At 42.8% G+C, this 15934-nt stretch overlaps 1 protein-coding gene across 5 annotated transcripts in view; it reads right to left on the reverse strand.

Annotated features, from left to right (window-relative positions):
* Window positions 1-9384: 9384 nt before the first annotated feature.
* The window catches only part of dhx15 (DEAH (Asp-Glu-Ala-His) box helicase 15), a 33566-nt gene continuing 27016 nt past the window's right edge, over window positions 9385-15934 (reverse strand). For 3 of the 5 annotated variants that reach the window (XM_031792075.1, XM_031792074.1, XM_031792079.1), the window contains exons 11-14: window positions 14848-14970; window positions 13806-13996; window positions 10926-11095; window positions 9665-10469 (exon numbers count right to left, since the gene is read on the reverse strand). In XM_031792075.1, the coding sequence (XP_031647935.1) occupies window positions 10352-10469; window positions 10926-11095; window positions 13806-13996; window positions 14848-14970 (602 nt within the window). In that variant the 3' untranslated portion in view covers window positions 9665-10351. Of the gene's footprint in view, window positions 10470-10925; window positions 11096-13805; window positions 13997-14847; window positions 14971-15934 lie in introns of all 5 variants that reach the window. The other 2 variants (XM_031792078.1, XM_031792076.1) reach the window with 1 other exon arrangement.

Below are 15934 nucleotides of genomic sequence, written 5' to 3' on the forward strand. Positions count from 1 at the left end.
AGAAAAAAATTGCAGACCTCCACAAGTCTGGTTCATCCTTGGGAACAATTTCCAAACGCCTGAAGGTACCACGTTAATCTGTACAAACAATAGTACGCAAGTATAAGCACCATGGGACCACGCGGCTGTCATACCACTCAGGAAGGAGATGCATTCTGTTTCCTAGAGATGAAGGAACTTTGGTGCGAAAAGTGCAACTCATTACCAGAACAACAGCAAAGGACCTTGTGAAGATGCTGGAGGAATCAGGTACAAAGTATCTATATCCACAGTAAAATGAGTCCTATATTGACATAACCTGAAAGGCCACTCAGCAAGGAAGAAGCCACTGCTCCAAAACCACCATAAAAAAGTCAGACTACAGTTTGCAACTGCACATGGGGACAAAGATTGTACTTTTTGGAGAAATGTCCTCTGGTCTGATGAAACAAATATAGAACTGTTTGGCCATAATGACCATCCTTATGTTTGGAGGAAAAAGGGGGAGGCTGCAAGCCGAAGAACACCATCCCAACCGTGACGCAAGTGGGTGGCAGCATCATGTTGTGGGGCTGCTTTGCTGTAGGAGGGACTGGTGCACTTCACAAAATAGATGTCATCATGAGGTAGGAAAATGAGGTGGATACATTGAAGCAACATCTCAAGACATCAGTCAGGAAGTTAAAGCTTGGTCGCAAATGGGTCTTCCAAATGGACAATGACCTCAAGCATACTTCCAAAATTGTGGCAAAATGGCTTAAGGACAACAAAGTCAAGGTATTGGAGTGGCCATCACAAAGCCCTGACCTCAATCCTATAGAAAATGTGTGGGCAGAACTGAAAGGTGTGTGCGAGCAAGGAGGCCTACAAACCTGACTCAGTTACACCAGCTCTGTCAGGAGGAATGGGCCAAAATTCCCCCAACTTATTGTGGGAAGCTTGTGGAAGACTACCCGAAACGCTTGACCCAAGTTAAACAATTTAAAGGCAACGCTACCAAATACTAATTGAGTGTATGTCAATGCTCCTTAGAGCTACGAGACAGGATTGTGTCGAGGCACAAAAAAAGGTACCAAAACATTTCTGCAGCATTGAAGATTCCCAAGAACACAGTAGCCTCCATCATTCTTAAATGGAAGAAGTTTGGAACCACCAAGACTCTTCCTAGAGCTGGCCGCCCGACCGAATTGGGGGAGAAGGGCCTCTGACAGAACTCCAGAATTCCACTGTGGAGATGGGAGAAACTTCCAGAAGGACAACCATCTCTGCAGCACTCCACCAATCAGGCCTTTATGGTAGAGTGGCCAGAGGGAAGCCACTCCTCAGTAAGACACACATGACAGCCCCCTTGGAGTTTGCCAAAAGGCACCTAAAGACTCAAACGATGCGATTCCCTGGTCTGATGAAACCAAGATTGAACTCTTTGGCCTGAATGCCAAGCATCGCATCTGGAGGAAACCTGGCACCATCCTTACGGTGAAGCATGGTGGTGACAGCATCATGCTGTGGGGATGTTTTTCAGCAGCAGGGACTGGGAGACTAGTCAGCATCGAAGGAAAGATGAACAGAAAGTACAGAGAGATCCTTGATGAAAACCTGCTCCAGAGCGCTCAGGGCCTCATACTGGGGCAAAGAATCAGCTTCCAGCAGGACAACAACCCTAAGCACACAGCCAAGACAACGCAGGACTTTGGGACAAGTCTCTGAATGTCCTTGAGAGGGCCAGCCAGAGCCCGGACTTGAACTCGATCTAACATCTCTGGAGAGACCTGAAAATGGCTGTGCAGTGACGCTCCCCATCCAACCTGATACAGAAGAATGGGAGAAACTCCCCATATACGGGGCGGCAGGGTAGCCTAGTGGTTACAGTGTTGGACTAGTAACCGGAAGGTTGCAAGTTCAAACCCCCGAGCTGACAAGGTACAAATCTGTCGTTCTACCCCTGAACAGGCAGTTAACCCACTGTTCCTAAGCCGTCATTGAAAATAAGAATTTGTTCTTAACTGACTTGCCTGGTTAAAAAAAAAGAAAATACAGGTGTGTCATACCCAAGAAGACTCAAGACTATCAAAGTACTGAGTAAAGTGTCTGAATACTTGTAATAAATGTAATATTTCCCTTTTTAATTTGCAAAGAATTCAAAAAAACAGTTTTTGCTTTGTCATTATGGGGTATTGTATATAGATTGAGGGGGGGGATTAATTGAATACGTTTTTGAATATGGCTGTAACATAATGTGGACAGTGAAAGAAAAAAAAGACCAAAATACAAGAAGTCAAGGGGTCTGAATACTTTCCGAATGGACTGTATGAAAATACCCTAAAATAAAAGGTGACATTCTGTACTATCGCCTAATATAAAACATTTGATCTCAAATCCAAAATGCTGGAGTAGAGCTAAATGTAAAGTTTCAGCTTCACTGTCCAATTAAATAGGTAGGGGAGTGTACATGTCCAGGAGAAGAGACATAACAGCAAGATCTCATATTGACCCAGAAAAATGTCAGAGGGGGTGTGTCAGCTAGCAAAGAGAGTCCACCCTGGTTCCTGCACTCGCACCAGGCCAAACATCTAAGTTTTTTCTCAAAATGCAAATCATGTATCTTCCCGGAGGCCAGCGCTCACACAACGTTTGGTTTAAAGGTTGTTGAGATTAAAGCAGTGGTTCCCAAATGGTTTTGCCCCGCGACCCAAAGGAAAAATTGCCAAAATGCAATCTGAAAAGTATTTTTAATGCTATATTGATAGAAGTAGCAATTATATGACAAATTATATGACAAAGGAAAATAGGAAATAATTACATTTTGCCCATATTCTTCATTAAGAACATTAATAAGATCACTATTTTGAGACCATCAAATTGACCAAATCCGCTAAATAGCGCTGCTAATAGCATAAAAGAATGCCATTTAAATTATTGAATCACTTTCTACCTGGGTTTAGCTTTTTAAATTCAGACTGGAGTATTTCTCAACCCCAAAAAATATATAAATACATATTTTTTTTCCCAGACACCTGGACCCATTCAAAACATCACAACCCAACAGTAGAGAATCACTGGATTAAAGGATACCAAACGTTGCTCATCAAACAAGGCTGATTCTCTTGCCTGTATTCTCGACTTCAACTAGGTCCACCAACAGAGCTTGTTTGGAGGGCTGTCTTTCGCCTGTTTATCATGACTTGTTGCTGAGGACCACAAAGCAGCCGGAGCCTTTCATTCTCTCCCTGTATCTCTCTTTGCTCTCCTCCTCGTTTGATTTGACGTGTGTTTGTCACGCATCAGCTGTGACCTTTTTGAATTTTGGTTGAGTGGCTCAATGTTGTGCATTTTCATTCACACACAACTTGTCATACACTTCACTGGCTAGAGTAATGTAAAAATGAAATGGACACTGATGGTATTAACATGGAAGGAGAAACTGTGTTCACTGTAAAAGGCTTTTCATACAGCAATCAGATTTCAGCATGGTCACTTGGTTTGGAGGAAGATAAGAAAAACACATGTTTAATGTGTCACAGTTAATTTGGCCAATAGGGAATTCATGTATCATGCAAATTTCACATCAAAATGCATACTGTAATTGTATTTAATTTGTCAATTAAATATGATCAAATTGTCTTAATTGGGATTTACCACCAAGGATCATTAGTGTCATGTTTCCACTATAATTTCTCCTACACATTCCTCCTATATTTCCCTGGACTAGTGATTGCAAATGACCTTTCCTATTAAGGTCATTAGTTAGAATTCCCAAGTGTGGTACTGCCTTATAGAATGACTGTAAATAGCCTAAACCTAGTTTCTATGGGTAGAAAAAAAAATAGGTTAACCAATTAAGTAGTAAGAGTAAGGAGGCCTAGATGAAAGTATAGAGAGTGGGGGGTGGGGGGGTGACGCACGCTATATGAACACTGGGGGGGGGTGCGTGGTTTGTGCTTTATCTCTGTCATAATCTACCATAATCTGTCCTCTACTGTAGATTAATTTAAAGATTGCAGAGCACCATGCATTTACACAGCAGAGGGGAGCTGCACAGCGAGAGAAATCACAATAGTCTGAGCAAGCTCTTTAAAAACAAATGTATTACGGCACACGCTACCCTTCAGGGTCCATTGCAATGTACTGAATCTTTGCTTTCTGTGATCTCCCTTTCTTATTACGTCTAATTCTAGGGGCATATTTGTTTTTCAGAGAAATCGCATTGACAGGTAGTAATAATCCACTGTGACAATCATGTGTGCCATTTCAAATACTGGTATATTTTAATAATCTCTATTTTTTTTCATAAGGGGACCACACCAGTGAACTGGTTAGGTGATATGTCAGGATATCTATCTACTGAGCTTGAGGAAATAGATGAAGTCACAAATGATGCAAATATTGTTTTTCATTTCCTGCCAGCATGTTTCTGCATAGATCCCTCTAGTTGGGGGGGCGAGATTAATTTCCAATTGGCAGCTCAATTTTAAACATGCAGACTACCACCCACCTCCCCCTATATAGCCAATCTATCAAGCCTAACCCGGTGGTTCATGCATATATACCATATCACATAAAGGGCTGGCAAGCGCTGTCAGAGATGGCATGATTGAATTGTTCCGTTGCACTGTCACCAGAGAGGCTATTACTTCAAATTAGCATACAAATTCAAACCAGGACAGATGGATTTGTCACATTCCAGTCGCCATCTTCCTGTGAGATTGGCTGCTCTTGTGCTGCGTGATGGAGATAAGACACCTGTCTGGGCTCGTATTGGGAGGAAAGTCTGGTGCAGGATGGTAGGGGGCTAGATGGGTTAGATGGTGGAAACCCCCTCCCAAACTGATGAGGCCTCCATCCATCGCCCCATGGGTGGTCCAGAGATGCAGTCGTTCCCATACAAAGTGGTGATTTGTGTGCCGGTTGGCTAGCCATTTCCTCGTCCTTTTGTCTCAGAATTTGTGGTTTTGGTAAGTTATGTTCGCAGACCACTGTTGAATGGTCCCTTGTGTTGTCCTCTGTCACATTCAAAGGGGGGCACATCAGCAAAGGCTGAGAATGACCATGTCAGCAGGTGAGGGTTGGGTGAACAGTGATGATCTGAGGTTACTCTGGTTCAAGCAATCTCCTTCCTCGACATAATAATGTATCCATGGCCTTTTATCACCCAGGACTAAAGGTTCCTCTAAAATAGAATGCATTTGCTGAAATTATACAACTCCTTTATACTGAAGCATGAGATTACTAAACTTCAATCATGACTGCTTAGGCATAAAAGAATGGCTTTTAAAAATGGGGAAATATCAGCTAGTATGTGGACGGTCCATGTTGTAAACTATTTAAGTACAATTAAGACACAGAGGACATTATGTTTACATAACACACATTTCACCATGCCACTGAAATTAACTGTACTACACACCATTGTCTTCCGACAGATGGAGACACTAACGCAGCAAACGTTGTCAGTGCAGACGGCCGTCGTAATTCCAAAGGATATATGGTGGATGGGTCTAGAGAAGGACGTTGTTAAATATATGTTATGCTTTCACTGTGTGTCATTAACCACTCACTAATAAAATATTACCAACAAAAAAAAGGAGCGATTTTTCTTTTGTAATTATGTATGACAGAATGGGTGGATTGGAAATATTGAGCACGACAATATCCCAATCAGCTCAAACCTATGGGTTTTCCGTTGGCTTCAGTTAGGGGTGCTAATCTCCCTGGCACCATCTCGTGGTTACATTCATGTTCCTGTGCAAAAAGGAGTCGATTTAAAAACTTGGGCTGAAAAACTTGCCTCCCAACAAGTCTGGAAATATAAAATAAACATAATAATCTCCTGACTTTGCATACTGCACAAACCAGAGCCTTAATACTCCCTCAGTAGTATAGGGTGCCACATTCCCCTCCTCTCTCTCCTCTCGCTACTAAAGACCGCTCTGAAAACACTTAAACTTCCCCTCCCCACTTGGCTGACTTGCCTTTGAAACTTCAATCAGGGGGCAAATGCTAAGTTAAGGGTCCCTTTTGAAGTTAGTCTTCCTCAGTCGTGTCTCTTAGCATAAGACTCAACACTTCTCAGGCACACGGGTGAGATATATTACGCCATAGGTGGAGAAAAAAATGATTTGGTCCTCATGTAAGACTAATGGATCATCACGGAGCTAAAAACAAAAAAGACCCCTTGGGTGCCGTGGCAAACTGCGTTCTCGCCCACGTAGTCAGCTGCAGAAACATGAACCGTGCTGCTGCAAATGCTTAAGTTTTTGCCCAGCAACACAGGGGCAGCCATTTTTTAAAGAAATGGACATAAAGTACCTGCAATGGCAGAGGTGTCCCAGACACAGGCTGCCATTCAGGTGAGATGAACTGGACCCTTCATAGCCTTACTGAGAATATACAATGAGGTAGAGAAAGAGGGGGAAAAAGAGAAATGTCACAACAGGGAAAAACCAACAGAATTCATCCGCAACGGTCAGAGTGCATAAAGCACCATATATTAGGGAATAAGCACTAAATCTCAAAGAACTGCATCCACAGCCATTGACATTTTTCTTAAGGCATGATCTACCATAGAGGGACTAAAACGCCAGAGTTCATATAACTGTCAGGAGGCTTTAACTCTGAATAATATAGAGATTTTATGGAAGTTGCCGAGCCTCAAACAGAGCCAGCTGAAGCTGCCTTGGACACACACTGCGAAACCCCCTCAACCCAAAGCAGCCACGAGGGAGCCTTGAGGGGTGGAATGACCCAAGATGCTCCACCAGTTGGGCTAGTCTTCTTTGGGACCTGGGCTGACCTGAGCCTGGGGAACAGCCCTGTCTTCAAGGCTCTCATCTCTAAGGAGTCCTGCGTCCAATTTCCTGTGGCTTCACGCACCGCCTCACACAGCGATGATGTGTTTCATTTGGGCTGCTGACCCATCGGATGACAGGGGAGTTCTCTAAGAAACTTCTCCAGGGCTCATCAAACTTTCTTAGCTAGAGAAGCAAATAAATATTAAATTCCTTTGTTCGAAGTTTGATAAGAACTAGCTGTCCAATCCCAATGACAAATTAGGAAGTGGACTGAAGAACGTTTAGAATGTTATTGGGTCCCGTTTCAAATTATTATGCAGCCTCATCAGTGGCTTGACAAAAGCTTGAGAGATTTTATGCAACTATAGTCCCTACCACTCCAACAGATGCAGGCAAAGAGATGTCCACATCTTTTTAACCCTCAAACGTTTGTAATTAACTCATCTATGATTACTTTGACTAAAAGTGATATCTGGAATTTTCCTGAAATGTGCAGACTTCAAGTTATTGGCTGATATACACTGAACAAGAATATTTAAAAAAACGCAACATGTAAAGCATTAGTCCCATGTTTCATGAGCTGAAATAAAAGATTCCAGAAATGTTCCATATGCACAAAGCTTATTTCTCTCAAATTTCTGTGCACAAATTTGTTTACATCCCTGTTGGTGAGCATTTCTCCTTTGCCAAGATAATCCATCCACCTGACAGGTGTAGCATATAATAAAAGGCCATTCTAAAATACGCAGTTTTGTCAAATCCCACAGACATCTCAAGTTGAGGGAGCGTGCAATTGACATGCTGACTGCAGGAATGTCCACCAGAGCTGTTGCCAGAGAATTTAAGGTTCATTTCATTACCATAAGCCACCTCCAACTTAGTTTTAGAGAATTTAACAGTACGTCCAACCGGCCTCACAACCGCAGACCACATGTATGGTGTCGTGTGGGCGAGTGGTTTGCTGACGTCAACATTGTGAACAGAGTGCTCCATGGTGGCGGTGGGGTTATGGTATGAGCAGGCAGATGCTACGGACAACAGATACTGAGAGGAGATCCTGAGGCCCATTGTCGTGCCAGTCATCCGCGTCCATCAACTCATGTTACAGCATGAAAAAGCACGGCCCCATGTTGCAAGGTTCTGTACACAATTCCTGGAAGTTGAAAATGTCATAGTTCTTTCATGGCATGCATACTCACCAGAAATGTCACCCATTGCGCATGTTTGGGATGCTCTGGATCGACGTGTACGACAGCGTTTTCCAGCAACTTCACACAGCCATTGAAGAGCAGTGGAACAACATTCCGCAATCAACAGCCTGATCAACTCTATGCGAAGGAGATATGTCGTGCTAAATTAGGCAAATGGTGGTCACACCAGATACAGACTGGTTTTCTGACCAAAAAGTATGTGGACATCTGCTCGTCAAACATCTCATTCCAAAATCATGGGCAATATGGAGTTGTCCCCCCCCCCCCCTTTGCTGCTATAACAGCCTCTACTCTTCTGGGAAGGCTTTCCACTAGATGTTGGAACACTGATGCAGGGACTTGCTTCCATTCAGCCACGAGCATTAGTAAGGTCGTGCACTGATGTTGGGCAAATAGGCCTGGCTCGCAGTCTGCGTTCCAATTAATCCCAAAGGAGTTTGATGGGGTTGAGGTCAGGGCTCTGTGCAGGCCAATGAAGGCTTTCCCCAAACTGTTGCCACAAAGTTGGAATAACAGAATCGTCTAGAATGTCATTGTATGCTGTAGCGTTAAGATTTCCCAATCTGCCAAACTCAGATTAGTCCGTTGGACTGCCATATGGTGAAGCATGATTCATCACCCCAGAGAACGCTTTTCCAGAGTCCAATGGCGGCGAGCTTTACGCCACTCCAGCCGCGCTTGGCATTGCGCATGGTAATCTTATGCTTGTGTGCAGAAACCCCATGAAGACGAACAGTTCTTATGCTGACGCTGCTTCCAGAGGCCGTTTGGAACCTGGTAGTGAGTGTTGCAACCGAGGACAGATGATTTTTATGCGCTACATGCTTCATCACTCAGCAGTCCCATTCTGTGAGCTTGTGTGGCCTACCACTTCGTGGCTGAGCCGTTGTTGCTCCTAGTAGTTTCCACTTCACAATAACAGCACTTGCAGTTGACCAGCTTTAGCATGGCAGAAAATGTGACAAACTGACTTGTTGGTAAGGTGGCATCCTACGACGGTGCCATGTAGAAAGTCACTGAGCTCTTTAGTAAGGCCATTCTACTGCCAATGTTTTTCTATGGAGATTGTATGGCTGTATGATCAATTTAATAGACCTGTCAGCTATGGGCGTGGCTGAAATAACCAAATCCACTCATTTGAAGGTATGTCCACATACACTATATATACAAAAGTATCTATGACCAACAGATGCATATCTGTATTCCCAGGCATGTGAAATCCATAGATTAGGACCTAATTTATTTATTTAAATTGACTGCTTTCCTTATATGAACTCTTTGAAATTGTTGCATGTTGCATTTATATTTTTGTTCAGTATGCAGAGTACATATCTATATGCACAAAAAATAACTAATTGACTTCCAAGGCCAAGCTTGAAAAGTCAAAAAAAATGCCAAGACCTTCATTACAAATTATTACAGTTTATTCATGTTATTTAAAATGGATGACCAGGTGATTTCCCAGTCTGCACACCACTATAATCTCACATTTGTTCACACAAGGGGATCGCCCTTGTGTCCATTAACATACATTAAAGGCCCTATGCATCTGTTTTTATATCAATATCGAACCTTTCTTGTTAAATAAGTACCTTACTGTGATGGTTTTCAATTAAAATGGTCAAAAAGAAAGCAATTTCTCAAGCAAGAACTTAGCTTGGACTGTCTGGAAGTGGTCTGAGTGGCGAGGGGAAAACAGAAAACTAGCTGTTATTGGCAGAGCTTTGGAACTCTTTCTTATTGGTCTATCAACTAATTTACAAAAGTCCATCCAATCAAAACAGACTGAAATGTCAGGCTCTTTTCAAACAGCTCTTACACTAAAAGGGCATTATCATTTTCACAGTATTATTCCAACCTCAAAAACAATATATAAAACACAAGACAATCACGTTTTTAACATTTCAACCTATTGAGCGCCTCCCCCTAACATAACACCAAAGTCTGGTAGCTATACAAGCAAGACAGAGGGTGCTAAACCGTCCACTCTGGTATTTTTCCATAAATTGAAGTCAAAGTTGGTTCAATGAATTAGCATGGAATGTCTCTACCTAAGTACATTTCAGTAAGAGTTCACACTTTCTAAAAAGGAATGTCAACATCTACATAAATGGTCATGCTTTACCATGGTCAATGGCAGTAACTGTGTTGAGCACTAACTCCTACCCGGATCGGCCGCAGTGCCAACCACCTGTTAATCACAAATGACTACAGGTGGTCAAAATAAGGAAGACCCAAACAAAAAGTATGAAAAGAATACATTATGAACCAATGAGAAGAAAAGGCTTTTGAAGAAAATGAAGAGTGCTCAGATAAAGAGTTCAGATGCCCTTAGTGCTGGAGGTGATGGTATTGTTCTCATACACACTTGTGTTAGTACTGAGAGTATTCCTTGGTTGAGAGTTTAGCTACGATGCGCTCCAACTGTCTCTTGGCTTCACAGTTGGGGAAGTTTCCCATCTCATAGTACTGCGGGGCGATTTTCACCAGCCTGGGAAAGGACACAAATAAACAGTCATGAAATGTGTCTGGATTGTGTGTGTGTGTATTTGTGGGTGTATGTGTGTGTGTGTGTGTGTGTGTATGAGAGAAAGACAAGGAAGGCTTTCTCTCCCAGGTACAGAGAGAGAGAAAGAGAGAGAGAGATCGGTGCAGACATGTAAACCAACAACGCGCACAGTCCCACAAACACATAAGGAGCGGGCTGACTGCTTTTTTATTTCATTTTTTTTACACACGCTACTCACATTCTCACCAGTCTAGAAGGAAACATGAACACTAGAAGCTGTAGTCTCTCTCTCTGGAATATGGATCTAGGAGCAGGCGGGTTTGACTGCAGGCAAGCACATTCACAGACGCCTAGAAGAATCTAGGCGAGGACCGACTATAGTCAGGAGCACACGCACTAGACAAGATGGACCTGGGGCTAGGCAGGCAGTGAGCTTACCACTCTGGTTTGATGTCGGTGCAGGTGCGGATGTAGTTTTTGGTGGTCAGCACAAACTCATTGTACATCACCCACTCCGGCTTGTGGTCCAGCACAGTGGAGGGGTGCAGCTGGACCACCTGGTTGTCCTTCACAGTCAGGTAGTGGCCTGTACGCTCCAAATGGGCTACCTGTCAATCACATACAGAGACAGTAGGCTAGATAGTAGCTGCACTGGGCACTTGTTCACACAAGACTAACTACATTTCAAGAGGGCTTCCATTGACATTTATTAACAAAATCTCACTAATGCATACAGTATCAACTAATTTAAAGTCCATACACGAGGGATATGCATCTTTCTCTTTCAAGACGATTCAATGTGTATCTAGATACATGGGCTCCTATACAATACAGAAACAATACGTTTTAGTTTGAAATTATTTGGTGCGATTCGGTTTGATTAGAGGAATGAATCGATGCGGTTCGGTGGGATACGGTTCGATGCTCTAACATCTGTTGCAGAAACACATTAATTTTCCATTTTCAATTCAAATCTGCTGAGCTGAATTGTGTGTCTAAATTATGTACAATATATGTCTATGGTGTATGTAGTCACCTGAGCTACTGTTAGATTGGGGGGCAATGTATGATTTTCTCTTTTGATCTGAATTAAACATGTTTTAGCTAGTAATGTATCAAATAATTAGCTATGGCAATGAATAAATAGCACCGTCTCAAAACAAATGGTTTTGGTCGTTATGTAATTATCAACTTGACCCTGTATATCTAAAACTGACCATATACACAGATTATTTAAAGCAAAACAACCAAAACTATTGCTGATGGGGAACCTGAACAATCGTTTAAAAAAAATCCAATATAAGCCCCGATCAGCAGGTATAGGCTATAGCCAGATGAAAGTTGTCTCCGGTAGCTTACTTTTATTCCGGTAAAACACATTTTTCAACTGCACAATAACCTATCAAATTACATTGGTTTTCACTCAACTAATAAAGCCTAATATTGTGCAAGCCAGTTTACAAGCATTTGAATGCTGAAGGTGCCGCGCAAATGTGCAAGATCAGGAATAGTCCGCCTACATCTGGTTGGTCTGCGCACGAAGCAGCACAGTGAGCAGTTTGACTCGGCTACTGATATTGCCTGGGGTGTTTCAGCATGAAAAATGACTTGTAGATCAATGACGTTCAACACAGTTACATGCTTAGTTTGACACTGATGAAGAGGACGTATCAGTTGGCACAAAAGATATATAGGTATTTTCAGAAGGTAGAAAAAAGTCATATGAGCAAAACGTTTTAGTGAACCAGCGATTCATAACGTTTGAATCTATTTTCTGACCGATGCATGCAACATTTGGATCGGTTTGAGGTCCCACAGACCGATGCACTCAAATCTTAAACATTTGAACTAAACGTTACATCCCTACCATACACGCACAGAAACACAGTATCAAAGGTTTACTGATCAGGCACTCATGTTTTTTTTTAATCCTGAGGCGATTGAACATAGTTTTTTTTACCATCTATAATCCCTGCAGCCAAATCGGCCTATTCAGGTATGAACTAGACTGACCCCTTGGAATATAGTGTACATCTTAAAGTACAATGAACACAATCAATTACACAGAAAAAGGGAAGAAGAGGCAGCTCTGGGCTTAGGCGTTTTAACTTCAGCAGAATTTGCCAAGTTAAGGAGGGCGGTTCATTTTTGGTTTCCGTTCGGGGTACTTCAATATGCAGACGATGGCTGCTGTGATTAACGAGGCCAATCAATCAGTCTCAATAAAGACCTCTCCAAACAAAGATGTGCGCTCAAACGCCTCTGAACTGCAATATGAGCTACAAATGTGTCTTTGCGATAAAAGGTTAATGTTGACAAATATTGTTATATTAACGGCGTAATTCAACTTGTCAGGTCCCTTGTTTTCAGGTTCCCCCAGAAATGGACTTTCAACAAAATGTCATTTATTTTCCCTTAGCAGGCAGCAAATTGCCTTGAATTCTTATTATGTGTTTAACTGGTGGTGCCTGTGTGCGCACACTTAGGGGAGGCGATCCATTACAATAAGCATCTTGACGTGTTGTGTTTTAAGCAACAGTGTAAGCACCTGTTAACTAAACAGACATGGTGAGTATCGAGAAAACACCACCAAGGTGAAGCACAAAAGCAGCGCTGTATCTTTCTTCAGTCAAACCTGTCTAGGACATACATCCCGCTAGGGGAACGTTTGGCCGGAAATTGCCTGATATGTCATTATTAAAAGTAGGGGGGTAGCCTTAATAGGTTAAAGGGGCAATCTGCAGTTGCTACAAAGAATTTAACTTCTGTCTCGTGAGTTTAGTTCAACTGTCGTACCCCATCAGAACCCAAAATATAAGCTTGTTTTACGCCAATGTTTGTTAAAGTAAATGTAAAACTATAGCCTCAAAACATGGTTAAAACTATCATTTTTAGATCAGTCCTTGCATCCATAGCTCTGTGTATGAATTTGAGAGCGGTTACATTTCCCTCAGCTTTTTACTGAAACGTGGAGTACGCTTTGTTATTGTTTCAACTGTTGATTGCTACTTTAAGGGATGGCATTAGTTTGACAAGCTAACAAGCTTATATTGAATACGGGTTATCTAACCATAAGTCAGTGGTACAGTGCCATTTTCCCATTTCAAAACATTGACTAGGGTTAACTGACTAATCCACATACTCTACTCTGGCCTGTGACATTTTTGGAACATGTACAAGGGACTAGCCAACTACCCAAAGGTCAAAACCAAGTGCTGTGTTGTTGGGGGACAATATGGCGCCATAGAGCATGACAACACATTCCGAGACAGAACCCTCTGGGCCCTTCCTTTCTCTGTTTGGCCAGTGAGCACTGACCTGCATGAAGAATCCTGTGACCAGCGCTCTGCGAATGTTGATGTAGTAGTCTCTGCTGGTGAACTCTGTGCTGCGGCGGGGCAGGCTGAAGCGGTCCATGATCCGGGACAGCTGCTGGCGCACGTTGTCGGCCGACATCAGCGACCTGTAGTTCACAAAGTTGTCGTAGCACCACTGTGTCGACTCATGGTCTGTGAGAGGTGAGATATAGATTTACAGTGCCTTCAGAAAGTATTCACACCCCTTAATTCTTCCATATTTTGTTGTGTTAAAGCCCGAATTTTAAACTAAAGTAAAACTACAAAACATTTGACAAAGAAATTAACTTTTTGTCCTGAATACAAAGCGTTATGATTGGGGAATATCCAACACAACACATGAGTAGCACTTCATATTTTCAAGCATGGTGAAGGCTGCATCATGTTATGGGTAGGCTTGTCATCTGCAAGGACTAGGGAGTTTATGATAAAAATAAATGGAATAGAGCTAAGCAGATTCTACAGGAAAACCTGTTTCAGTCTGCTTTCCAACAGACATTGAGAGACAAATTCACCTTTTAGCACACAAGGCCAAATATACACGGGACCTGCTTACCAAGACAACATTTAATGTTCCTAGTTACAGTTTTGACTTAAAATTGTCTTGAAAATCTTTGGCAAGCAATGATTACCTACCAACTTGACAAGAGCTTGAATATTTTTTTAAAGAATAATGTGCAAATGTTGTACAATCCAGGTGTGCAAAGCTCTTAGACTTACCCAGAAAGAGTCACAGCTGTAATTGCTGCCAAATGTGATTCTAACATGTTCAGACTCAGGGGGTTGAATACTTATGGAATCAAGATAGTGATTTATCTTTCACAAACGTTTTACAAAAGTTTGAATTTTTCTTCTACTTTGACATTGCAGAGTATTTTGTGTAGATCGTTGACAAAAAGGCACTGTATGTTAGGTGACATTAAGGTTGGCTTACCGGACACAGATTATTCCTAGTCCTGAATTCTAATAAAGCATGCTCAATGGACATTCTGTGGGACACGTACTCTGTTTGAAGGCGTGGTAGACATTGAGGAGGGTCAGGTGGTCTCCGTCAATGTGGGCGAAACGCATCTTGGACTCGTCGGCCGCCTTCCTAGCCTCCGTGGGTCGTACGAAGCACTGTGGGACTAAACAAGGTTGGTATGGGCCCCAACACAGCCGCCCATAGGGATGAGTTAAGCAATTCCCACAGAGAAGAACAAGGCCTCGGGTCAGAGAGGCCAGAGAGAGCACTTCACGGGGCAGAGCATTGCCACAGGTGCGTGTCGGAAGAAGGGGGTGAAAGGGGGTGGGAGAAGGCAAAGGAGGGTTGGCTTTCTCCTGCTTTGCGCAGAATTGAGGTTAGATGTTTTACGAGCTGCATACTGTAAGACCTAACCTCAGCCAGGGTATGAGAGGGGCATAGAAAGGGGCTCCAACCCCCAAAACATTATCTTTACTCAAACTGTTTGGGTAAAGGGCATTTATGAGGCTAGCCTGCATCTGACTCATAAGCTCTTTAAGCGGTGGTGCAGAGGGACACCAAAGAAAGTGTCCTCTTAACCACTCAATCTTTGCCGGAGCACTTTAGAGGGAAACCCATGGTCTTGCATCCACGCGGAAAAGCACTTGTACATCAAAAGGCTGCATCAAACACCTCCCGCCTTCCCAAAACTTGTTGTGAGCAGCCTAACGTTAAAACATGCTCCATCGTGGGCTTAACGGGTGAAAGCTGAGTGTTTATCGATTCGAACCCCTACACTTGGTTGCCTGGGCGATGCGAGGCCTAGTATCCACTGCTGACTCGGTAATGAACTCAGCAGAAAACCGGGTTCCTTGACACACCAGTTATAGATGTGCAGCCTGTCCAAACAGCTAGTTAAATTCCCTTTCCCTCTGTTCAAAAGCATCGGATTCATCTCAATGAGCAGCACTCTGCTTTGGCAAGCCTAAAGTGCAATTACTGCCGCAGCACATTGGTGCTGCTCAGACTATAAACTCATTAATTTACTGTAGACACGCATTTTTCCTGCCTGACAAATATTAACTGACTGACACCACCAACTCCTTCTGCTCTACTCTTTCTTCCTCACTGTGTTCAAATGGGGTCGT

The sequence above is a fragment of the Oncorhynchus kisutch genome, linkage group LG16 (genome assembly GCF_002021735.2).
Source record: "Oncorhynchus kisutch isolate 150728-3 linkage group LG16, Okis_V2, whole genome shotgun sequence".
Lineage (NCBI taxonomy): Eukaryota > Metazoa > Chordata > Actinopteri > Salmoniformes > Salmonidae > Oncorhynchus > Oncorhynchus kisutch.